We start from the raw sequence: 26,694 nt of genomic DNA on the forward strand, positions 1-26,694 counted from the left end.
TTTATAATTTTGATTCACAACCTTTCTTGACATGCTCAGCCAAACTGCCAGTTTGACTCAAGTATTTCTTCTTCTTCTTCTTCTTCTTACCTTGTAGGGCAAATCATATCCCTTTAAAGGCCCTTTTCCCCCTGTGTGGAATCCTATTGCTTATCTGGATTACAATAATCTGTGGAGAACAATGGATGAAATGGGGAAGGAGGTATGATCTATTAGGTGATAGAGATTTCTTGCTGTAAGATATACTGTGCAGTCCTATGTCAAAATACTCAGGTCTAAACCTGTTGAAAACCATAGGATTAGGCTGGATTGTCTCTGAATAGGGATGCAGTCCAATGCATACTAATTTGTCAGTAATTCCTATTGAACTCCCTGGGAATTGTGTGTTTGCGCAAAGGGTTGTCAAGTCACAGCCAGCTAATGGTAATCCCATACATTTTTCAAGGCAAGTGATTTAACACAGGTGATTTGCAAATGCCTTCCTCTGTAAAATATCCCTTGGTGGTCTCCCATCAAAGTATTGATCCTGCTTAGCTTCCGAGATATGATGAGTTTGGGTTATACTATACCATTCCACATCCCCCTTGGGAATTATTTCCAAATAAAAGATGTAGGATAAGAATCTTTCACCCCATCTGAATATGCATAACTTTAAAAAGTAAAAAGAAACCTGTTTATGATGGGTTGTCTAACATAAGTTTTACAAGCAACAACAACAGATTTACAATATAGCCTTAAGAAGAGTTAAACCCATCTAAATCCCTTGACTTCAACAGACTTAGAAGAGTATAACTCTGTTTAGGATTGCACTGTTCACCTTCTAATTTAGTGTGGATAAAGATGGATCTAGGAATCCCAACTTTGTTTGCAGACATATTGTGCAGCATCCTGCCTTAAGGCAAGATATACATGCTCAGCTATGATTCTTGATCTGTAAAACAGACAATGTTCTAATAGTATTACTGTTAACACAACCCCCCACCCCCCACACATAAAATTATACTGTATGGGATGATTGTGGGCTTTCCTGCGCACCTGGTTGACCACTTTGATAAATTAGATGGACAACTGGTCTGATTGAGTAAGATTTTACAAATGTTTTATGACATATGGCTCTTCTTTTTTCTTAGATTCCAAGTGAAGCTCCTTGGAAAGCACCGCATGCAGCAGAATGGGACAAAATGACTATGCAGGAGTTTATAAATAAAGTGTGCTGGACAAAGTGAGATGGATTGATTATATGGCATGTGTGTAATGTAGCCAGGAGATCCTAAGATTGCCTTGCAGAGCCATTTGGAGGTGGTTTGCCATTGCCTGCCCCCATGTTAAGACTCTGGTATTCTTGGAGATTGCCCTTCCAAGGGCTAGGCAGGAATGGCCCTGCTTAGTTTTGACAGGATTGGGCTTCCCTGACAGCTTTAAGGACAGGTACCAATAGTACCTAAGGGAAACTGGATCCTAAACTTCTTGCAGAGAAGTGACCTCCTTTACTCTGAGGGTCAAACAGGGTGAGAGCTGGGGGAAGGACCTAATTTGCTCTATTGTCGGGCTGCTTGTGCAGTGATAGACTATATATACAGCCCTCTCCCAATGGGACAAAGAATGCCACCAGGGTGTTTCAGTTTAGTGAAAAAACACAGAAGGCAAGACTTAAGTCCCTCTCTCATGTGCCACAGTCCCCATTCAAATCAGTCCATTGTGGTGCTTGGGAAATCAGTTCCCAGCAGCTGCTCTCTCACTGAGGACTGGGCCAGGAGTACCTAGTACCACCTTGGGGTGGGGGTGAGGGAAAATAATCTAGTTTGGCCCTCTGGGTAAGACTACAAATTATGTTCAAAATTGGGAATGACAAATGAAATAATTTCTATAGAGAGATGGAATTCTCAATTTTTCTTCCATTAACAAATGCAGCAATTTTTCCTTTTTGTTAAATAGCATTCTGTGTGGATAAAAATACTAGACTAAATTTGGATTTTGAAAACTGAGGTGCAGGGAAAGAATCATGTCCCCAAACTGTATATATAAGACGATTTCTTATAAATTGTACATATGTCAAGCAAAACATCATTCAGGGCAACAGTATATGTAAAAGAGAACCATCTGCTTCCTTGTAGGAATCACATATAAGTAAAGGAAGAAAGTAAAACCTTCCCAGGGTCAGTATGCATACAGTTTCTAGTACGGCAAATAAAGTGTACATTCTATACGGGGTACACCATGCCCGCAGTGAGACTTTCAAGGCTCCCTTGTCTGCCTCTCTACAGCATTCAATAAGCCGGTCCCCAGATAGAGGATCTTAGGAGCGGCTTTGACAGTTCATGCCTAAGGCTGGAAACCACTAGGATAGTCCCCGGATCCATGCACATGGCCTGTTTGTTTGTTAATGTATTTATATCCTGGTCCTGCTGGTTGTCAAAATGACAGTGTATTGGAGAATTTCTTGAACTCCTTGGGAATTGTGGGTTTTTGTAAAGTTCCCGGGAAAAATACAAAAAAGACTTGGGAGATAGTTCAACAGCTGTTTCCAGACATGTTTGTCTTTCAATGAAATGTGGTTTTGTTGAATGTCTAATCAATTTCTTTACAAATAGTAATTTCTTGCATAATAGTAATCTCCCAGCCAATTCTTTGGATATTTTTATCATTTATTTATTTGTATGTGCAGGACAACTGAAGAAGATGATGAACAGCCACATAGTTATAAATATCAAAACCATGTAGACAATAATTCATAGCATTGCAGGGTGGCTCCCTCGGTATTTGACAAGAGATCAAAAGTCAGAGTTCCTAAAGGGCAGCTCCAGCCTTAAGCAGCATGTGCCTGTTCAGCTTTTAACAACTGTAAGGTGTTAATTTTTGTAATTAATTAAATCTAGAACAATTTAAAATTACATAAATAGCATTTGGTTTGGAGTGGGTTTTTTTTCTTGGATGGTCATTTGCACAACCCGAAAAGAATACAAAGAAAGGGATACACAGTATATAGAACAGAAAAAATAAGGCACTGTGTATCAATATAAACATATAAACATCAACAATAGAATTCAGAAAACATTGTGTATAAGGAATATGTACAAAGAGAAGGCAATTCAATAACAAAATTCAAATATCCATAAAACTACATATAATCTTTAGAAAAAAGGAGTGGGAAATCACAACAAATCCCAAAATCCTCAGTAAGCAAAGTACAGTTTCATAAAATGAATACATAAAGATTTTCAAATGTTATGATATCTTCTGAGAATTCTTTGGTTTAAGAAAAAAAACTTCATGCCTTTAATTTGCTTTTCTATGCAGTGCTGCCAGGCGGTTTGCTACTCTGTTTGTGAATGTTGATGTTACTTCTGAGCCGCATGAGGTATCAGCTCTCTGGTTCCTGTGGTATGTTAAGCAGTGTGGCGGGACAACCAGGATATTTTCAACTACCAATGGAGGCCAGGTACAGTAAGCTATAACTCCACACCTAACATGTGAATGTTCTGTGGAAACATAGTATAGCTCTTTGGTAATTTAATGCATTGACTTTTCTTGGTGTAGTGTTTAAGAGTGGTGGTTTCTAATCTGGAGAGCTGGATTTAATTCCCCACTCCTCCACATATAGTCAGCTGGATATCCTTGGGCTAGTCAAAGTCCTGATAGTGTTATTCTCACAGAGCAATCCTGTCAGAGCTCTCTCAGTCCCACCTACTTCACAGGCGTCGATTGTGGGGACAGGAAGAGAAGGTGATGGTAAGCCATTTTAAGACTCGTTAAGGTAGTGAAAAGCAGGGTTTAAAAATCAACTCTTCTTCTTTAGCATCTAAGAGTAAATTAATTTTCCTTTATGTAGAGGTACAAGCTGTGAACAGCATCCACTGGTACTATACTATGGTATACAATAGCAGAGTCTGTTGAGATAGGGCAGAAGAAAATGGGATGAGAAGAAAAGAGTGGGAAAACCAAATATGATTTCTCATACATCTAGGGAATCAGCACAGAAATCTGTTGTGATAAATCACAGCAGACAGACAACATGCAAAATCAGATTTCACTGTTGGTATGGCTTATTCTCACTGGCTGCCAGTGATTGGCAGCACTTCCAGAATTTCATGGGTTGTAACTAGCACAATATTTCTGTGGGTGTGAGGACTTCTACCATGATTTCCATGGTTCCCTACACCCGCAGCTGTCCAGAATACCCCCCAGATCTGAATCTTGGTGGCTCCTCTCATCTAGGAGCAGAAGCAGGGTGGGGTGGACATTTGCAACCGCTGTTGGAGAGGGAAGCTAATGAACTTGCATTTTGTTGGTAGAAGCTCTTGTAGCTGCAGAAACTCTGTGTTGGATCACAACTCCTGTTTTTGATATCTGAGATCATTTAACCTAATGGAATCTGAGATCTTGTGTGCATAAAATGTGTATGCAACCTTGAAGCTCTCAAGCAATACATAAAAGAAACTTTATGGTATGCAGAAGTATTTTCACAATATATTACCTATGGGTCGTTTAACTATAGTGAAACAATTTTTTAAAGTGGATTACTTTGTAGTTTTTATGGTTATAATTTTCCTCACCAAATCTGCCTGTAGTATCGCATTTTTTTTTCTCTGTTGATCTTCCAGGAACGGAAATTTGTTGGAGGTTCTGGTCAAATTAGTGAGAAAATTATGGAATATCTTGGAGACAATGTTAAGCTTGACAAGCCTGTAATCTGCATTGATCAGACAGGTGAAAGTGTCATAGTGGAGACGCTAGACCATGAAACATATGAGGTGATTTGTAGTTAGAATCCTAACATCTGGGAAGATTGTATTTGCCAAGCATGAGGAAAATAATACAAAAGATAAAATTAACCCTTGAAATATATTGAAATCATCAAAAAGTCATAATTTTATGGCTAGCGGACTTCAATCTGTACACTTCTCCCATTAACTCACCAACTAATGAGAACAACAAATGCTGAGGCCTAGTCTCCTCTTGTAAGTATGATGGTATTCTGAAGGGACAGAAAATAGTGCATATCCCCTTCCAACACATTTTCAGCTCTACTGGTTGCATGTGTTGGTGAGCCCATTTGTGAGCCTGTGCTACTGATTTAATTTGTTCTTGCAGCAGATTAGATATGCAAAACCCAGGCACTGTTTGTGTACCAGCTCTTTACTGTCTTGCAGAAGTAGCAACTAGTTCAGGGCACAGTTATAGTAAATGACTGCTGCAGGGATAGAGAATGATTCAGTGCTCCTACAAGTTGATGCTTGGGGACATTTTAGAGACAGAAGTCAGCATTTCACATGGACATGAGTTGTTAACATTAGTGACCTCCAGAATACAATGCAACACTTGCATGCTGGTGACCTTGCTTCCCCCCCCCCCCCCAAAGGCCACGCCATTACACAATGCCTGCCACTGGAAACATGGGATCATAGTCATTGGTTGCACCACTCCAACAGCTATTTTTGCTAATGGACCTCTTTACACTATCTATAATTAGACATGGCTAGAACCTGCTGGCTAAAATTACAATTTAATTTATTCTTGAAAGATGAGGTTACATTATACAGTATTTTAAGATGAATCTCTGCAAACTATCTTCTTAAGAAGACTTTAGTTCAGTTTAAGATGTTTGTTTTCATGGTGAAATTTAACCCAACTAACTTTGCACTCTTTCTGTCACAATAGTCTTTTCAACAGCTGGCCTTTTGTCCATTTAGAAACATGTGGAAGTCCATTTTTTGTAGTTGAGAGACATAACTTTGACCAAGACTTAATGAGAAATGTTGGGGTTATTCCACACACATTGGATAATGTACTTTCAATGCACTTTGGAAGTAGATTATCTTGTTCCGCAGAGGAAAATCAAGCTGCAAAAGCACACTAAAAGTGCATTATCCAGTGTGTGCGGAATAGGCCATGTATTGCCATTTGTTTAAGTCAAATTTAAATTGCCTGATGAAGCTAGTTTTCATTTTTCTTGTTTTCTTTTAAGGCCCAATATGTTATTAATGCTATCCCCCCAGCTCTTGGTTTGAAGATTCACTTTAATCCACCTTTGCCTCCACTGAGAAATCAGTTGATTAATCGAGTTCCCATGGGATCAGTCATCAAATGTATTGTGTACTACAAGGAATCATTCTGGAGGAAAAAAGGTACTTCGTTTGAACTGAGGTGCAAATGAATGAGGGTAATGTGCAAAGGTTTACAGTAATTCATCAATCTGTTTTGTGCAGCCGTATCCAACTTTTAAAAGGAATGTAAAAAACTATCAGTTGTTTGTCCTAAAGTTTGCTGGGTTCATGTCCAAAAATGTCTTAATGATTCTGCTGCTTCTCATTGATGTGGTATCCAGAGACATGTTATTAGAACCAAACACATTTTAATAATAATAACAGTAAGACTGTTTCGACACAATACAATACAGTCTAATCTAATAATAATTTTTATTTATAGCCTACCCTTCCCTGAAGGTTCTGGGCAGATAACAACTTATATAATAAACAATAAATAAGTCAGTACAAACACTATCACCATAAACATTAAAATAATTGTTTAATTACAGTTAGTTTAAAATAAATTATTTCCAGTCTACCTCTTTTCTTCTAATGGGAGGGGTGATGTAAATATACATGTATCTGGATGGCTGAGGTTTTGAGCAGGGAGGCCAGAATTCCGGTATTGTCTCTAGCCTCAACCATAGGCCTAGTAGAACACTTCCATCTTGCAAGCTGTACAGAACTCTCAGGTCTCACAGTGCCTTGATCTTACCAGGGAGAGTATTTCCCCAGGCCGGGGCCAGGGCTGAAAAGGCCCTGTTCCTGGTTGAGGTCAGTTTAACATCTTTGGAGCTGGGGACCTTTGAGCAAGTTTTGCTCACTAGATCTTAATTTCCTTTGGGTGACATAAGGGAGGAGGTGGTCTCACAGATATGAAGGTCCCAGAACATCTGGGCTTTAAAAGTGATCACCAAAACCTTGAACCTGATTTGTTTTTCATCTGGAGCCAGTGCACCTGGGAGAGTACAGGTCGAATATGCACTCTCCACTGAATCCTGGTAATATGCAGGGCAAACCAACCAGAAAGGCAGAAACTCTGGTCTGCCCATGTAGCACTACCCTAAAATGTACTTTTGTTTTCTGTTCTGCTCATGCTAGATGGTAAGTGTAGTAGTGTACTATGATGAGCTCAATCTTATGCAAACTTAGAGATATTCTCTGTGTTTGGCAGCCTTATTACCAAAGCACAGAATTGGACAAGAGTATATACAGTTTCTTTTCTTTATTTCTTTTTAAACGTTTGTCTCTGACAGAGGGGAAAGATCTAGAAACAGAATTTTCTGCATATTCAAATGTGGTGATGGTGGGTGACTGTTCTGGAATTCTTGGGCATGGCAGCAGAGAGCCTTTAGTGTTCTGTACACCTCTCAATTCTTAGTTCCCTTGCTTGGTTGTGTAAGTTTCCAGGCTCAAACTCCGCAATCATTAATTAAGAAATCCCAGGTAGAAAGACTCAGGGTGTGTGTGTGTGTGTGTGTGTGTGTGTGCGCGCACGTGGTGACCCTGTTAATAAAGTCTTCTGCAAGGTATTGCTGGAAAAAAAAAACTTGAGATCAGGCTTGTTTTTATATGTTACAGTACCTGGTTGGCTGACATTTTGAATGACTTTTCATTCTCATTCAGATTACTGTGGTACTATGATCATTGAAGATGAAGAAGCAGCAATTGGTTTAACACTAGATGATACCAAACCCGATGGAAGTTTTCCAGCCATAATAGGGTAAGACTCTAAAAAGGCATCTATTGGGACTGGTAGAAGAGGAAGAATGAAATGTTGGGAGAATTTTTATGGCTTCTTTCACATTACCGTTCTAAATGGGATATTATTTGTAGTTCACCTGGTTCCAAGTAAAATGATACAGGGATGGGGATTTCATACATCCATTTCCTTCCATTAATGAGCTGTCTTTGAAGCATTATTATAATTTCAAACAGTGTGTCTTTTTCATCCCACCCTTTTTGTGGTGCAGACTTCCTATTCAAAACATTCCAAAAAAGTTTTTGGGGAAAATTGCATCATAAAAAAGCTTGAGCCAACCCACCCTTATCACATTTGAGTCTGCAAAAGATTCTTATTTCAGATCTTCACATAACCCTCTCATCCACATGAACCAATGCCTCATGTTTTGATGTTTTGGAGACCCAGTTTGGTGTAGTGGTTAGGAGTGTGGACTTCTAATCTGGTATGCCAGGTTTGATTCTGTGCTCCCCCACATGCAACCAGCTGGGTGACCTTTGGCTCGTCACGGCACTGATAAAACTATTCTGACCGAGCAGTGATATCAGGGCTCTCTCAGCCTCACCCACCCCACAGGGTGTCTGTTGTGGGGAAAGGAATGGGAAGGCGACTGTAAGCCGCTTTGAGCCTCCTTCAGGTAGAGAAAAGCAGCATAAAGGAACCAACTCTTCTTCTTCTTCTTTTTTAAAAATGAAAGTTGAGAATCTCAGGGTGTGTGTCAGATTCCTTCCTTAGTAAGACTGCTGATACAGAGATTGTACTGAGGTTTGCATAAATTCTTGCTCTTCATAATACTTCACAAAGTAAGGGATGTGTCATGAGCCAAGAGTGGCAAGATTTTCTTGCTTTCCCTGTCCCTCTGCAGCCCTAAAATTCTGCTCATGGTGGGAAAGGGGGCCAGAGAACCTCACAAGCAGAGAGAGAAGGAAAGTAGAGGAAGGTAATAAGAGAAAAAATCAACACTCCCTCCTCTACTAGCAGAAAGGGAGGTTGGATACAACCTCATAGCTTTATGTATTCCTAACTAGTTTAAAAAGTTATCCCTGATTTATATTCAGAACATGTGAATTTATCATGGTTCAGTTTAGTAAATTTAACAGTACATCTATTTGGTTTTACCTGAATATCTTTTCTGATGGATTGGTGCAGCCTCTTTCAGAACTCATAATAATTTCAAGGTGTTTTCATGTGGTATTAGAATGATTGAAACAGGAAGCATGAATCACACTGACTTTCCAAACTTCTGTGGAAATGGAGCCCTTTGCGCTGTTGTTCAGTGTGTGTTCTTTTATTGGGTTCCTAGATTAGGAAATGCAAGTCTTCTCTCTTTCCACTTTACCATAGAAGTATAGAAGGAAGGGAAGAAAGATACCTCAAATCCAAGGCCATATCTGTACTTAAATTTCCCCCCGCTATAAATCCTGCTGCATTCTAATCGATTTGAACCTGGATCTACAACCTTCCTTTCCCCTGACCTCACCTGTCTGCATTTCCATTGTCCCAATTTTCAGTCTCCTTCCCGCTTGATTGGGGGGGGGGGGTATCAGATGAAGCTCCAGATTGCCCAAGGCTGGAGAGTGCTTTATTTCCTGCCTTTTGTCTCCTGATGATACAGTCAGAGCAAGCTAGGGGAGGGGCAAGAGGCTGCTTGTTTATCTTTGTTTTCCTGCACAAGTGAGGTGGGAAGAGTGGAGGCAGCAGCCTCATAGAGAAACAGGAAGGGAAAGTAAATTCAAGAGGCAAATCTCTGCTCATAGAAGTGTGGGCTTTTGGAGCACAGTCACTTTAAAACACATCCCAAAATGAGGGCAAAAATGTATCCTGAGAGGGAATGGCAACTGGGAACAAGTTTTCCTGCAGTTTTTGAATTGACACCCTGACCAATCAGCAACAGACTGCTTTGCTATGTCAGTGCTGGAGGCGGAGAGAAGAGGAAGGAAGTTAATCCAGCAAAATGCTGACAACTACACTTGAAATACTGTGGCTCTTGGAGCGCTTTTCTCAGATGTAGTAAGTTATATCCACTCCTTGATATCCCAGAGAAGAGGTAGTGTCATTGCTCATCTATCATAGATATAGCAGAGGGAAATTTTAAAGTGCTCAATAATAAAATGTAAATCGAATAAGGTAAACATGGGGGGTTTTAATTAGGAAAGAAAGCCAAGTGCAGGCTCAACCAAGCTTTCTATTTCAGTGCTTTTCTGAATCATGGAAATTTGCCTTCAGACATTATAAATGATAGGAAAGAGAGAGAGACTTTAGGAATTAACCATATCAAACTGACACTGTCGCATTCCATTTTAATCTTAATGAAATCTGTGCTAATAGAAGTAATTGTCTAAAATTGTATATTCTCTTCATGAATTCATTTGTGTTTTTTAAAAAAATTAGTTTCATCCTTGCACGGAAATGTAGAAGATTAGCACACCTTAGTAAAGAAGAAAGGTAAGAACAAAGATTCACAGGCTTTCAACTGACCAAGATTTTAGTCCTTTCTTTCTATATTCATATGCTCATGAAATACGTAATGCCTTGACAATTTGAACTATGGTGTTTGGCATTTCAGTTATGGTTAATATCTGAATATTGTTCATGCAGAATAGAAAGTATAGAATTGGATTTTTAATTAACCACACATTCCAACAAATGTTGGTTTTATATCCATACTGTAGAGATGGGATATGCAAATTTACTTTTTGCATGACAATTGTTAGCAGAAAAAAACCTTTGAGCTTTTACTAGACATGATAAAATTAACATTATGAAGCCTCAGGTAGCATAAATCAATTAAAGAAGCATTTTTATGGTAACTTCAATAGCATTTATGTTATGGGATTGCTATTATGCACTTCAAATTATTTCTGTTGGGTGGTGTCACTAAAGAAAGATCTTTACTATAAAAGTCGTCTGGAAATTGCACAACTGATGGTTTTTATATTTCATTTGGTATGAAGGAAGTCTTTCAAATAAGCATTTGTTTAAATGCGCTAATTACTTAATGTGAGTGGCATGTAGCATTTCAGAGTACAATAAAGTCTGATAAACAAATACATGGCCATAAATTCCAAGGAACACATAACAGTTGGTATCAGTGTACCACTGAACATCTGCAGCCAATGAGTGGTTCCTGGATGCTCACATTAGTTATAGGTGAATGTCATAAAAGGACATTACTGATATGTGAAAGATGTTTCTGATTCTGAAAATTCCTTTTGGCTTTGAAACATTAAAATTTAGCGCTAGGAAAATCAATACTTTCCATTTGTAAGGAGAAGTATTGGTTCATCGAGGCCATTTCAGATTGGGAAAACAGTGCTTGGAGAAAGCATATGCTCCTTTTCCCCGCTTGCTGTGTGGTTCCAGTCTGACTCAGACATTTGCATGTCTGCTAATTGATTTCCAAGGAGTTATATGTCTGATAGAAAGATCTTATGATGGCCACAAGAGCTTTAAGTTGTGAATCGGCCTCAGTTTCTATCTGGATTCGGCACTGAAGAAAGGGAGAATAGACAATAATGAACTAGATGCATGCTCATGTCAACTTAATGTTCATTTAAAGTTATGTCAGAATGCAACCTAAATCTTCAAAACGTAAATATTTGCATCCAACTTGTGCACCGTAGTATTCTTTGGTTTCTTAAATAAAGATTAGTGTTATATTTTGAACTTGTTTACTTCTCTCCTCAGGAAAACTCAGATCTGTGAGCTCTATGCAAAGGTGTTGGGATCACCAGAGGCCTTACATGTGAGAATTTAATGACCAGCATATTACATCTTCTTCTTTATACAATACCCAAAGAATTAGTTTAGTATTCTCTTTATGAATTTTCAAGCTGAATTTCCAAAATATCAAAACAAAAAAAGCTGTCAACAAAATTCACTGTTCATTAGGTGGTTTGCATGCCCTTTTATTTTTGTATGAAAGCCAAGAATTAGTAATTTAAAGAAACTTTCAGAAGATGGAAGAAAGAAATTAAAATACTGGTATAGATCCCCAAGTCATTTCCATGTACAGAGGGATTTTTGTCCACACAATGCAACTTCTTCACTTTGCTCCTCCCACTTCAGCCCAAAATACCCCCTCCCCCATGCTACTTAGGCAACCCCTAGGAAAAGTATGAGAGGGAGGCTGGAGGGCTGCAATGAGAGAGATGTGATTGTTGAAAATTGGATGGTTGTTTTTTTCACCTGTGCCGGAAACATAATCTTCACTGGTGAAAGAAATATATTCTGCATATCATCAAAAGAACTCTCTTATTCAAGTTTCTTCTTCTCTTCATGCTTTGTTTAATTTGCCTTCTAGCCAGTACATTATGAAGAGAAAAACTGGTGTGAAGAACAGTATTCTGGAGGGTGTTACACAGCGTATTTTCCACCTGGGATAATGACTCAGTATGGAAGGTATGATAACAGTAAACATGGATGTCTCATTCATGGATTTGGGAGGGGAAAGTAGCAAGATTATACAGCAATAATGTTAGAAAGTGGTCAATCCCTGATTTGTGAATCATTACGATTAGTGTTGGTTGTTTTCTCCCTATGAATTAATTAAAGCTATACATTTTGTGACTGATTGACAGCCACATCTTTAATTAATTAATTGTAATTTGTATTTAATTGTTGCCAGTACTGGTGTAGATTACATATATGGATATTTAATGGACATTTTATTCAAAAGAGCACAACTATTATTTGAAAAATATCTTAAGCATACTTAATCAAGTGTTTCATGGTAATTACTTACATTATTACAGCAATGAACATTTTTCTACATCTGGCAAATTTTAAATCAAAATTTATATTATGTGAGTAACAAGTCCATTGAGTTATCAAACCAATTAAATTGTTGATGCTAAACTTAAAAGTAATTTTGCATGTCAGAAACGGTTGTCTTGATACAAGAATGATCTCCATACCAAGAAAACCCTACATATGCAGAAAGATGCTATGTTGGTAATAGATTCCACATCCAGACCCTAAGGTTGAATATGCATCTTATAAAATCCTGTACTGTTTTAGATTTGAACATGGAGTCCCTTATGAATGAGCTAGTATGATTATCTATGAAAGGTTCTGTTGTGAAACAGAGGAATCAAGGAGCTTAATTTATGTCCACCTGGATTGCATGAAATGTCTGTATGGAATATCCATACCTTACAGGTCATCTTGAGTAACCATGTACTAAGCTAAGCAGGTCAGTATTTTGATGAAAGAACACCACTGAGTACTCTGCAGAGAAACCCAGTGGCAAACCACTTCTATTTCTCACTTGCCTTTTAAGTTCATTGTTGCCATAAATGACAACACTTAACACAGACCCTGTTGTGTTGTATTGAATTGCAGTGATGGAGTGTTGCCAGAGACTATTTGTGATAGGGAATAAAATTATTTCCTATAAATAATCAGCTAGATAACAGCTATAGCAAATTGCAGGCCGCCCTCCTGCCTTCCCTTCCTCCCTTGTTCCCACTTGATAACTAACACCTTACTGACTAAAATCTTAATCTCAGTAATTAGGACTGATGCAACAGTGATAAATTGTGGTTTTATGTAATTCTTAATCTGGTGTTATGTATGCGAATTATTGTTTTCCTGCGTTTTTAGACTATGTAAATCAGGGGTAGTCAAACTGTGGCCCTCCAGATGTCCATGGACTACAATTCCCAATTCCCTGCCAGGCAGGGGCTCATGGGAATTGTAGTCCATGGACATCTGGAGGGCCGCAGTTTGATTACTCCTGATGTAAACTGTCCAGAAATGGGCAACTGAGAGGAGCGGTATATAAATTGTGAAATAAATAAATGAAATAGGCTTGGCTTATTTGCAATCAGAAAAATGTGCCATGTTTTTCATATTCTCTTTTTTTTTTCAAGGATCATTCGCCAGCCTGTTGGGAGGATCTTCTTTGCTGGCACTGAGACAGCTTCAGAATGGAGTGGCTACATGGAAGGCGCAATACAGGCTGGAGAGAGAGCAGCCAGAGAGGTATAGAGGATTTCCATCCCCATTGTTAATGGTGATGATTGGCTTGACCAACATCTTGGATCTGATCTGGGAAGGAAATCCTGAATCAGGAAAAATTGCAGGATAAATCTTGGCATCACTAAATGAAGTAGCATTCAAGCCAAGTGTTTATCACTTGTTCTGAGCACTGCTGGTCGCTTCCTTTATGGTGATGGCACATTGCATCCATCTTTGCTTTCTCCCACCCTCTCCAACTAGGGCTTGCCCACAAGCACTGGCAAAAAATTGTGGCTATTAACCTAGGATTATTTTTTTAGTCAGAAACATGCTGTACAATTCCCAGTGGATTTTTTCTCAGCAGCATACATCTGGGTCTTTTACCGTCTCAAAATTGGGGTGGCACTGGCACCACTCCAATAGCCCATTAACTCTCATCCATCCATCCATCCATCCATCCATCCATCCATCCATCCATCCATCTGTCAATGTTTTTCCACAAAGCCATACACAAAGTACACATAATTTAACAATCTATATCAATAACCAATTTAGACTTATCGATAGATCAACAATTTGTAAATACAGTATGTACTATAACTTGTCCATCATATCCAAACCTTGCCTATATCTATTTTTGCCTTCTCCAAAGCTTAATACATAAGTCAATTTCATGGATGATGCTATAGTATCATCTCCAGACTATGGCTCTCCAGATGACCGTGGACTACAATTATCATGAGCTCCTGCTGGCATGCTGCTGGTAATTGTAGCACAGGGACATCTGGAGAGCCACAGTTTGGTCACTCCTTCTATAGTCCAACTTTTCCCTACCCTTTATTCCACAGTAATAAAGGAAATATGAGTTTAATTTCTTGCTCTGAAGCTTAGTTTTTATCATATCACTTAAGTGCTGAATATTTTAAAATATTAGAATCTGTGGTAATTGCCACCTTACATATCTATCACAACAGTTTTGTTTTTTCATTGTGCCAGTAATTCATTGAAAGATAGATTTCCTTTATTCTCCATGGCATCAAGTTCCATCAGCTTATAATTTTTTGTAATCACTCTCTCAATAACACACATGTCTTTATTCCTTTCCCTCATTTTATGGAAAATCTATTAGTTCTCCAGTGTCTGTCTTCCAAAATAACTGGTAGAGTGTTTCTATCAGCCCTTTTATCTTTCTAACTGATCCTAAACCTATTTTCTAATAACTGCTCTAATGGTTCAATATAAAAGATTTTCCATGAATGTGAACAGATTTGAGGGCTTTTATAAGTGTTCCCTGTCTCTACTGAATTCTACACTATCATGAACATTTTCCTCTATCATATTGCGATTTTGGGCCATAAAAAAAGTTATCTCAGAGACTCTAGCACTTCTTCTTGTTCAAACATCATAAATGCCACGCCTTTATTCCTTTTGTGCCTGTTTTATAGCTAGCTGAATCTGAGTTGCAAGCAGTATATCCATTTCAGAGCCATGCCACAGAAAGTATTATTGGCAGCCACTAAATGGAATTAGGGACAGATCAGGGAGATTTCTCTACAAATCTGAAGGACATCCCAGGAAAATTAAACATCTAAAAAAATAAACATGGGTGGATTAAACCTCCCCCAAATAACAGAAACAGCATTATGCCTTATAAGTGTCTATTGGGAATTGCTAGGCAACCACAACAATATTGTCAAGCCTTGGCTCTGTAAAACAAAGTTGGCTAGGTTGTTGAAACATCCTGGAAAAGGTCCTATCTTTCCACTGTCATGCCTCCTAATGGAGGAGGACTTGCTGGTGACATTTACAGTAATGACTACAGGACATTCACTGCCCAGGAAACGTGGCCTGGCCTGGCTGCAGCAGTGGCTACTACACAACAATGTAGCCCAGTCCAGTGCTTGTTGTATAGCCTGGCTTAGCTACGGCTGCCAACCTCACTACAACACAGAGGTGACAACATGTACTTCTAGGTGCCAAGCATAGTCAGAAACTCTATGGCAAAACTTGTAACAGAGGTTGACTGCATTAAAAAAAAAAATTCTCCCTTTTTGTTCCTCCAAGTTGTAGTAGGCAACATCAGCGATCAGCAGGACACCTGGTTACCCCAATTGGACCCTTCTAACGTCTCTCCCCCCCTCAAACCCTGCCTTTCCCATACTCCACCCCTAATATCTAGGAACTTCCCAACCTGGAGTTGGCATCTCTTGAAGCTGGAATGCTGCCTGAAACATGTAATTGTTTTCTAAGCCTTTACCTTGGCAGTGAAACCAGCCCCTAATTGTGGAATGTGGAAATCGTGTGTGTTTTTCCCTTTTAAGAATGAATCAGTCTTAACAAGAGATGTTCTACTTTTTCAGATACTTTTTGCTATGGGAAAAATTTCACAAGGAGAAATTTGGAAATCAGAACCTGAATCACTTGTAAGTTTTTATTTAGTTGCAGTTTTCTTTTCTTTTGCTGATAAAGGTGAGGTGAAATAATTAATTCTGAGCATTTCCTCAGAAGATGCAATACATACTCATATACAGACCAAATGAAATTGCCTGGTATCATTTCAGTTGCTTTCCTGATAATTACTAACTTGGATTTTTCCACGTTCATTGCCAATGTATGTATTTATTGCTTTGTGCATTTGTACGCAAACATAGTTGTTTAGGATCAGAGTCCAGTAGCACCTTTAAGACCAACAAAGATTTATTCAAAGCTGTCATGAAGGGAGTTCATAGTCTGAGGAAGAGTGCTTGCATTCAAAAGCTCATGCTTTGAATAGATCTTTGTTGGTCTTAAATGTGCTACTGGACTCTGATTTTATTGTGCTACAGACCAACACGGCTACCCACCTGAATCTATGGTTGTTTAGGGTTTGTTATCTTTTCAAGGTTCTTTTTGTTTACGCCCCAAGAAGAAAGCTAAATGTTAGAGCAGTTATTCTGACCAACAGAGGGAGCTACAACTACTGTAATTAGGCAGTAAGGAACAGGACATGCATCTTCTGGGCCTATTATGCATGCATTGCTTTCCTCCGCAGTCAATTCGCTGACCCTTTTAAATCATTCTTTTAAAAAAGCATTTTAAAAACTTTCCCATTTATGCATATGCTCTGATTCTATGCTATTTTTTGAGCAATTACGCATTATAAACTGTTCTGACTGTTACTGTGGGAGTTGGAACTTCCTCTGTAGTGCTGCAAAGTCACCTGACCGCCACTCTGGCACATGCTGCTGGCGGAGCCTTGTGGGAATCGTAGTTCATGGATACAGAGACTTTTCTGTGGGAACACACAGACTTCTGAATGCCAAAACTACTACCTTTCCCCTTCTGAGGTATACTATTCCTCGCAGAACATTTATGCAGTGGAGGTTTTATGCCAGGCTGCAGGCTGGAGTTTAGTTGGCTGGTACAAGGCCATATTGGCGAGAATGATACGCGACTCGGATGTTTTGGCAAATAACAGGCCACGGCGTTTATTGAATACATCTCCCGCTGGAGGGTTGGCGCAGCATAAGGAACGAGCCTGACCTAGGCAGTGCATGCGCTGCCCAAACCCAAATAGTCCAACCCCCTTTGAGTTCGTCAGCACATCCCCGCTGGGATTACGTAACTCCTATTGTTGGACTGAACATAGGGAGATGGTCCCGCCGAGGGGGCCAAAGGGCGCGAACCTCCTTGGGTGCCCTCCGGACCATCTGGTCATTGAACAAGCTACGAAAGCCTACCCCGCTGGGCAGGCCCCTAGCTTGTTACTGACCGCCCCCGTTTACGGGAGCCCCAATCCCCTTGGGGAGGCCGATCGCTCACCGGCTCCCTCTTCCAGGCTCATTCCTGAATGCTTACCCGCCGTGACAAAACAATACTTAACATTAAAGCATTAAAACAAGGGAGGGAGGGAGGGCTGCTTGCTTGCCTCAGCCGCGAGTGGCGGGAAGCCGCGGGGCGTCGCCAGAACCAGCGAGCCTGCCCCGCCCACTCCCCGCCGGCCGCGCGCAGCCGAGCACGCCGTCAGGGCCGCCAGCGAGCCGCTTCATTCCCGCGGCCCTTTCCCCGCCAACGGGCGGCTGGGGGTAAGTCCCGCCGCCAATTGGCTGGTACAAGGCCATATTGGCGAGAATGATATGCGACTCGGATGTTTTGGCAAATAACAGGCCACGGCGTTTATTGAATACATCTCCCGCTGGAGGGTTGGCGCAGCATAAGGAACGAGCCTGACCTAGGCAGTGCATGCGCTGCCCAAACCCAAATAGTCCAACCCCCTTTGAGTTCGTCAGCACATCCCCGCTGGGATTACGTAACTCCTATTGTTGGACTGAACATAGGGAGATGGTCCCGCCGAGGGGGCCAAAGGGCGCGAACCTCCTTGGGTGCCCTCCGGACCATCTGGTCATTGAACAAGCTACGAAAGCCTACCCCGCTGGGCAGGCCCCTAGCTTGTTACTGACCGCCCCCGTTCACGGGAGCCCCAATCCCCTTGGGGAGGCCGATCGCTCACCGGCTCCCTCTTCCAGGCTCATTCCTGAATGCTTACCCGCCACAGAACGAGATATCGTTCCCGCCAACCCTAATTCATATAGAACACCGCTGAGGGCCCACCTCACATCCTGTAACCAGAGATCATGGCCCCACTCCGAGAGGTGTACTCCGTCAGGGCGATAAAGAGCTGGTATCTGCCAATCTATATCGGGATGACGGATAACCCCTCCCCCCAATTTTTCAACAATTTTTACAACGGAACGATTAACTTTGGTTTTTGCTCGGTTTACAACTGCTGCTCTCTTAACACTTCTCCAACTTTGCCGGCTCAACAACGCCGACCAAAGAATATATGTTTTCGGTAACCGATAACGAAGAGTCAATAAATCATCAGAAATGAACTGAATTAAACGGCATCCTGGGACTTCCGTAATGTCATTTTCACCCAGCTGGATGACTATAACAACGGGTGGTCCCCACCGGTACACCGCTCTGGCAGTTACTTCTAGTAACGAACTCCATTTCATGCCGCGATGACCGCTCCAGATGCATCGGATCTGCTCTTCAAGGCCAAGGTGTGCGTTCCAGCCAGATCCTGCCGCGTATCTGCCAGCCCAGTATACGACGCTGTGACCCACAATAAGAACCGTCCTTTTCGGTGGGTATAACCCTAGAACAAGGGACAGGTTAATCAATCATATCAGGGCGAACGTACCCTCGAAACGCTTTTGAGCGCCACCTCCCCAACTGCATTATCTGTGACTGCTCAGCACCGTCCCGATGCGCCTGAGTGGCCGCTCCTATACGGAAGGAGTGAGTGCCAAACAGTTCTGCCTGCTCCCCCAAAGATTTTAAGCATCCTCTTAAAACACTGAACAACTGGTATCTGGAAAGGCATTCCTGATTTTTATGAATAAAAAAGGCCCCGGAAACGTCCGGTCGGAGCTTCAAGTACTTAGATACCCATAACACTGGGCAGATGTCCCGATCGATTGCTGGAGCCAAGAACACTGCCGTGCCTTGACTCGCCTGATCCGTTTTTGACCTGCGGAGAAAAACCCGTAATCCCGCGGAGGTGACACAGATGTCCCCCGCCATGAAGTGGGCGGTTCCATTACCCTTCCGTGATGAAGCAACTAATTCGCCACATCTAAATGCTCCAAAAAAGGCCAGTGAGAATGCGGCCCCCGCCAAAAACACCTCATAAGAATTAAAACAAACTCTGGGTAATGCCTGCAACATGCGAGCCAATAAGGCTCTCGTAATGGGCCGTCTGGCATCCGGAACTGCCGGAGAAGCCCGACCCCAGCCCCGTACAGCCCTACGGGCCAAAAAGGAAGCGCCAGGGTCCCACCCCCCCAGCAATCTGCTGTGAAATGATAGTCCAGCTAATGTGACTCTCATGGTTTTGGGGGATATGCCCCGTGCTCGGAGGTGGGCCAGAAACTGGAGCAATATCCCCTCCTTCATAGGCCACTGCTCAAAATGACCCAAAGAGGCCGCAAAGGACTGGAAACTGCGGGCCGCTCCGTCGTAAGATTGCAGCGTAGAAGGGGCCAGGGATTCAGCCACGCCTTGTAGAATCAAACGCCGCCAAGATCCCAAAGGTCTTCCGGAAAGTCGTCCGGGTCTTGGTTCGCTCCGGGGGCCAACTGGCGAAACCTCTCTTCCTGGAAACGAGAGAGGGCGTCGGCCACCTCGTTGTGAACCCCTGCCACATGAGAGGCCCTAAAAGTGACGTTATAATGGAGGCATGTGAGGACGAACCTGCGTACTAAATTCATGACACGGGGAGATCGTGATGTCTGCTTGTTCACTACGTGAACCACACCCTGGTTGTCACACCAAAATGCTACTCTTTTGTTGGAGAACAGACTTCCCCAGATGGTCACGGCCACCACGATGGGAAACATCTCCAAAAATGTGAGATCCCGCCTGATATCCTCCCCCCAGGTCGCAGGCCACCTTTTTGCACACCAACGGTTCCCATAAAAAACTCCAAACCCCCAAGCTCCGGATGCGTCAGAATGAACCTGGAGACAGTCTGCCAAAGATAGGGGTGACTGCCAAATGGAAACTCCATTGAAAGAACGTAAAAACTCTAACCACACCGCCAGGTCCCTCTTAATGTGACCCGTGACCCGAATATGGTGGTGTGGCAGCCTAACCCCCGCCATGGAGCGTGCCAGCCGCGCACAAAATGCTCTGCCCGGTGAAACCACCTTGCAGGCAAAATTGAGCTGGCCCAACAAGCGCTGCATATCTTTCAATGTACACTTGGTTCGGCCATACATGTCAGATAACGACCGCTGCAGCGCCTGTATCTTGTCGTTTGGCAACCTGGATGTCCCTTGTATAGAATCCAACTCTATACCTAAATATGATAAACGTGTAGTGGGTCCCTCCGTTTTGTCAGGGGCTAACGGAACTCCCAAGCCAGCTGTCAACGCCTGGAAAGTGGCCAGTCGGTTTGCACATACTTCGGAATTCCGGGGGCCGGTAAAAAGGAAGTCATCCAGTAATGAGTGACCTCCTGAAACCCCCCCCGTTCCCGAACTGCCCACTCAAGGAATGTGCTAAATTTTTCAAAGGCTGCGCAAGCAATCGAGCAGCCCATAGGCATGGCCTTATCCACAAACCAATGCCCCTGAAAAAACAGGCCAAGTAGCTCAAAGTCCCCTGGGTGAACCGGTAACAGCCGAAACGCTGACTGAATGTTGCATTTGGCCATGAGGGCGCCTGGACCGCACCCCCGCACCAGCGTGACCGCCCGGTCAAAGGGGGCGTAGCGCACCGTGCATAATGCATGATCTATCCCATCATTTACCGATGACCCCCTAGGGTATGATAAATGGTGAATCAAGCGGAATTCTCCAGGGGTCTTTTTGGGGACCACCCCTAAAGGAGACAACCTTAACTGCGGTATTGGACGGCTGTCAAATGGCCCAGCCATTCTGCCCTCAGCGCACTCTTTCCTGAGTTTCCTGGCCACAACCTCCGGCAAGGCTCTGGCTGATTTTAAATTGTCGCAATGGGTGGCTTCCCGAGGCCCCACATAAGGGATCCGAAAGCCTTCCGAAAACCCCTGAAGAATATAACTTGCAGAATCCCTATCCGGGTAGCGTGCTAGCCATTTGGCCAATTCTGGCAAACTTACCGGAGTCGGGGCCAAGCATCGGAGTGATTCAGGTACTGCGTTACACAGCCTTGTTGGAGCTGGTAGAAATGGCTGTCCCCGACCCTCCGTCTTTCTTTCCGGAAGGCCGGGTCCCACGAAAGGGCGCTTGTGAATTCGGTTTCGTACAAGAAGGGAGGGGGTGCCCACCACCGCATGATTCGCACTTATGTTCGAATCTGCAGCGCCTGCGTCGACAACCTTTATTGTTGAAGTCCCAGCAGGGCAACCCCGAAGAGCGCCTGCCAGGGGCCCCCGAGCGACTCCTGTCCGACGGCCTCCTCGCACTAGGCCCCACATAGACCATCCATAGGTCCGTGTCTTTCAAATCCCATCTGGTGTCCGGGTTCTGAGATGCCATTTCCCTGAACACCCTGTCGTAATCCATAGCGGCGTCATCGCCTGCTAGGTTACGCGCCTCCAAAATGTGAGCCTGGTAACGTACAAGGTGCCAGGCCCTCTCGGGATAGGACCCAACGATGAGAGCTAGATATTCGGTGAACCCTCTCATCCAATTCTCGAAGGTTCTTTCGCAGGCAGAGGCATCCCTTTGCCGCTTCCGGTCACGGTGGCTCCCCGTGTCACCTCCCGAAGCCCTCCCCCGGATTAGGGCAAATAAATCAACGAAATAGCCCTCCAGGGCCCTCTCCCGGATTTTTGCCTTGAGGTGCACCCCAGGTGGTGCTTCAGGTGCCTTAAATTTTACCGGAGGGCGCCTATCCTTTTCTAAGATTCCGGCCTCATCTAAAAGCCGATTAGAATTGGAACGCCTAGGTTGCCCCACCGCTTCCTGAACTCACACAGCCCAGAGTGCCTCATCCTTCCCTGATTTGTGCACCTGCACGGGAGCTAGGACAGTGAAGTTCCCAGTGCGTAAGAGAAGAATGGGCCCCAGCAGACCACATGCTCCCATGTAAATTTAAGCCTCCGCCATACCATCCCTTCCCCCGTGAAGGTTTTTCTAATCACTGAAGGATCTGCCCAGATCAGGAGGATCTGCCCATATCCTGAAACAGCTCTGCTTCCTCATTCTCCTGCTGGAACTGGCATTTCAGACTCCTCTGCTTTGCCAACCTGATAAACTTTCAAACAAGCCTCCCACCACCACCATGGTCACTGATCAGTGCTTTGTAGTCTCAAGAGTATTCAAGGAAGGCTGTGAAAAAATGCCATGCATACCAAATTAGTAATTTCTACTAATTTACATAGCAATAAAGTTGGCTTGGTTGCCAGGGCAAATGGCACGTTCATTTGATCACTGATAAAGTCAGAGTACCGGTGGCAGGCACTTGAGCTCCCATTGGTAGATGAGGGACTGCGAGCAGAAATGGAGCCACGTTAGGAATTAAAAAATAAGATGTTGTTTTTGGCAGTCTTTTTGCGAGTTCTCCATGCTGCATAATACACCTTGGTCAGAGAAATAAGGGAGGAGTTATAGTTTCATGGCAACTGGTTTCGTGGCTGTTTGCAATAAAGCCTGAATCAGTGGTGAAAAAGCTGTGTTTCCTCTGAATGGCCCATTAAAATTTGGGATTAGAAGCACAAAACAATAAGGAAAACAAATGTCCATTCTCTATTTTAAATGTGATCTTTTCATTTGTTAACATGCAGTATTGCCCCATTTGAAAAGAATGCTCCTTATGTTATGAGAATATGGGGAGTCTGAGAAAAAAAATGTGCCTAAAATGGCTTTTATCAAAATAAACTTTGGTTTCTGGTGTGTTAAAGTTTCTGGTGCTTTCTCCGGCCACTGGTGGTGAGCCCTCCCTAATTTTTAATGTTTTCCCATATAGGATGTCCCAGCTCTGCCTATCACTACCACCTTTTGGGAGAGGAACCTGCCGTCTGTACCAGGACTGCTGAAGCTGATAGGATTTTCTACATTTTTCACATCAGTGACTGTAGCTGGATTCTTTGCATATAAAAAGGGCCTGCTGGTGCGAATATGCTAATGTTAAGCTGTTTTCCTTTGCGTGCATTTGCACAAATCATTTTACTCTTGCTGAGCTGTGATTATTGCAATTATCTCATACATTTACCTTGTGAACAGGACTCATACAATTTCCTAAGCTATTGTACAATTGGCAACTACCATAAAACATATAGGGGCCTGGAACAGTGTGTGTTCACACCAGTTTTTTTTTTTAAACTAAATCGATTCCGCATTCATCTCACCACAGAGTCATAGTAAGAATTATTGCACATTAGGGGGCAAGTAGCTGTGTGAAGCTTTCCTTTGTCTCCAGTACTTTTGGGAACCCAATAAGTGAAGGAGACAAAATTGCATTTTGAATTAAGACGGGTGAATGAATAAATGTTGCCAAGAAAGTTACATATAGGCTGCAGTCTATATGTCAGGGATGTTCAGGTTCTGTTATAAAATATTATCAGAAAGTCAATATTCTTGGAGTTGTCACTCCAGTATAGTTCCTAAAACAAGCATTCAGAATTAATATCCATCTACATGTAGCTCCAATAATGCCAGAGGAATCACACCTGACGAGATCCAAAACTTACATGCTAATATTTTAAGACTGAGACATGTGATTCCATATACCATACACCTTAAAAAGATCTCCCAAAAATATGTGGGGCTAGACTAAAGGGTGAAGGGTACTCTGTGACAGTAGTGTTACTATATCATTATGACCTCTCCCTCTCCCTTTTTTCTGTTCCTGGCATTATGGAATTCTATCAACATAGGTTCAGATTCTACTTAAGAGTGACTTCCAATATTACTATTCCTTTCTTATATCTTTAAGATGTAAGCACAGCACCAGGGAAGAAATGTCTAAACATAAAGTCTGTCAAGAACTACTTTATATTGTATCAGATTATTGGTTCCTCAAGCCCAATATTGTCCAATCTGACCAATAGCAACCTTCTAAGTTCTCAGGTAGAAGTTTTTTCCCAGCCTTTTAAACTTTTAAATGGAAGATATGACAGATTGAACCCAGGACTTTCTGCACACCAAGCATTGAGCTATTACTCTGTGGTGAGGTGTGGATGGGGGGGAGGCAGCCTTGGAAAAGGGCCCTGCTCCTTGACAACCTCCCACACGAGAAAAGGAGAATGAGCCGGCATTCCCATTTGGTCAGGCACTACCTTTCTGAGCTGTGGGGCTGGGTTGGGCTGGGCTATACACCCCCTTCCCTGGGCCACATGGCTCAACTCAGGGAGATAGTCCATTGGCCAAATGGGAAAAGCCCTGGTAGATGTAAAGGGCAATCTGCCCTGTTAATGGTCCCACCATGTCATGGGAATCAAACACATAGAACTTGCTACTTTTCTTCATTAACTTCCAAATATCAGAGACTTGAAGATGACTGTTGCAGTTTCAGGACACTTTGTCTGAATCATATGCCTTTTAATACTTCTGGCACTGTGAGATGCATTCCAGTTACCAGTTTGTACAAAAGAAAATTAATGGCAGGTGTTGTGGAAAGGAGCTTTTATATGGATTTACATAGACAGAAGTGGAGCTTGGTCAGGAAACAATACCCATGGCAGGACAAGAAGGAACTGGGTAGCACAAGTACAGATCTCTAGCTATTCTCTAGGCCTTTAGTTTCTAGGTAGAAACAGTCTCTATGCTTCCTAGTGGTTCTTTGTAAGTATGAGGGACATAGTCATTTCATGCAATGTTTGTATTGGACATTAGAAAGAATGCATGTTTGTATTAGACATTAGAAAGAATGCATTTAGGAAGACATTTAGCTGTCATAGACCATTGGACTATGGTCTGTAGAAATTGTTTGTACAGCAGCTAGCATTCAATTGGCGTGAGATGATTGCAGTTGTTGATATTTTGATTCTGGTTCTGTTTTGGAGCTACATGCATAAGATCAGGCAAGATAAACCACTCAAACATTTGATAATTGTGGATATAGTTGTAAATAAGGGTGCAATCCCTAGGAAGGTGTGGCTGGACTGAGCAAAAAGCACAGCTCCTGAAGCACAAAAGTTTTATCTATGCCCAACTTATTTTGTCCTAACGAGGATGTAAGACTCAACCTTGAAGAATGAGAAAATTGGCTGTAATGACTGATCAGTTTGGAAATAATTAAACTTTTCATCGAATGTTCAAAAATTAGGTTTGATCATTTGTTTTTGATTCAATTTACTTGAGTTCTTCCATTTCTTGTGTTAAATTGATTATTTCTAGGAAAATGAAATTTAATGTAACAGAAGCCATGTTGTAACAGGTCAGTAGCCCATCCTGTTCAACGCTCTGTGTTACACAGTGGCCAAAGCCCAGGTGACATCAGGAAGTCCACCACTGGGGCCAGAATTCCAGCATTCTGAGATATAGGAATTGTTTGCACATTAGAACCTTAGATATAGTCTACTTTGCATAAGTTGATCTCTGACATCTGGGAGATATCTTGGGAGTCCTGCATCTATAACTTTCTTCTACATGCCAGTTAGATAAATGAAATCAAAGAATGAAATAGTCATGATTTTGCACAAATAATTAAAAAATTCATATGAGGGACCAAAGCCAACATCTGCAATGTAGTCAGGGCTGTGTGTGTGTGTGTGCGTGTGTGTTGATACTAATTGGTATTGAGTTTCTAGCAGCCTTGAGTTAGGAGCTGTCCCAAGTCCTGAGAGAGGAAGTGGTGGAAATTGGGATGACTTTATATATGAGTGCCCCCCCTGCACCTTTTTAACAGAAAAAGCATTGAGTGCAAATACCAGGCACCTCAACCATGCAGATGACCTAACATGGCTGCCAGCCTTGATTAATAGTTAGACAGGGAGAACAGAGCACAGCAACTTGATTCAAACTAAGCATGTTACTTCTCCAGCCTTTCAGAGTTGATTGTGCTAATCATACCTGAAGTGACGGGCTGGGTAGGGAACGTACTGAAATAGTACTGGAAAAACAAACTTCTTGTCCATTTAACAGACTTAATGTGTAAGGAAATAGGCAGATGAAGCTTTTCCCAGCATGAAGGTAAATAGCAGGCCGTTCTGAAAAAGACATTTTCATATCAAAAAGCAATCTAACACAGAAATAACTAGGCCCAAACCTTAGCATGAGGTTTTTCACTTAGAAACATTACCTCCTTGAACAATCTGTTTTACAGTCCTCATCATGTTTTTTTTTTTTAAAGAAATTAAAACTGCTTTTTTGTATTGTACTTACATTTAAAAAAAATTCCAAGCAATGTTACAATATAAAATAACATGGCAATTATCTTGCAGGATCATCAGGCCACGGGCTAGGATTGCCAACTTTGTTTTGGGAAACTCCTGGAGATTTGGGGCTGGAACTTGGGGAGGGCAGGGTTTGAGGAGGGGATAGAATTCACTTT

General features: G+C 42.2%; 1 protein-coding gene across 2 annotated transcripts in view; it reads left to right on the forward strand.

The window, feature by feature from the left end:
* Positions 1-26,485, forward strand: part of MAOB (monoamine oxidase B) — a 54,655-nt gene extending 28,170 nt beyond the window's left edge. For both annotated transcript variants that reach the window (XM_077342868.1, XM_077342869.1), the window contains exons 4-15: positions 98-202; positions 1,131-1,222; positions 3,298-3,439; positions 4,602-4,751; positions 5,966-6,125; positions 7,653-7,749; positions 10,159-10,212; positions 11,455-11,512; positions 12,071-12,168; positions 13,641-13,752; positions 16,089-16,151; positions 23,167-26,485. In XM_077342868.1, coding sequence (XP_077198983.1) covers positions 98-202; positions 1,131-1,222; positions 3,298-3,439; positions 4,602-4,751; positions 5,966-6,125; positions 7,653-7,749; positions 10,159-10,212; positions 11,455-11,512; positions 12,071-12,168; positions 13,641-13,752; positions 16,089-16,151; positions 23,167-23,325 — 1,290 coding nt within the window. In that variant the 3' untranslated portion in view covers positions 23,326-26,485. The remainder of the gene's footprint in view (positions 1-97; positions 203-1,130; positions 1,223-3,297; positions 3,440-4,601; positions 4,752-5,965; positions 6,126-7,652; positions 7,750-10,158; positions 10,213-11,454; positions 11,513-12,070; positions 12,169-13,640; positions 13,753-16,088; positions 16,152-23,166) is intronic.
* Positions 26,486-26,694: the final 209 nt, after the last annotated feature.

Source organism: Paroedura picta, chromosome 6 (assembly GCF_049243985.1).
Source record: "Paroedura picta isolate Pp20150507F chromosome 6, Ppicta_v3.0, whole genome shotgun sequence".
In the NCBI taxonomy this organism is placed as follows: Eukaryota; Metazoa; Chordata; class Lepidosauria; order Squamata; family Gekkonidae; genus Paroedura; species Paroedura picta.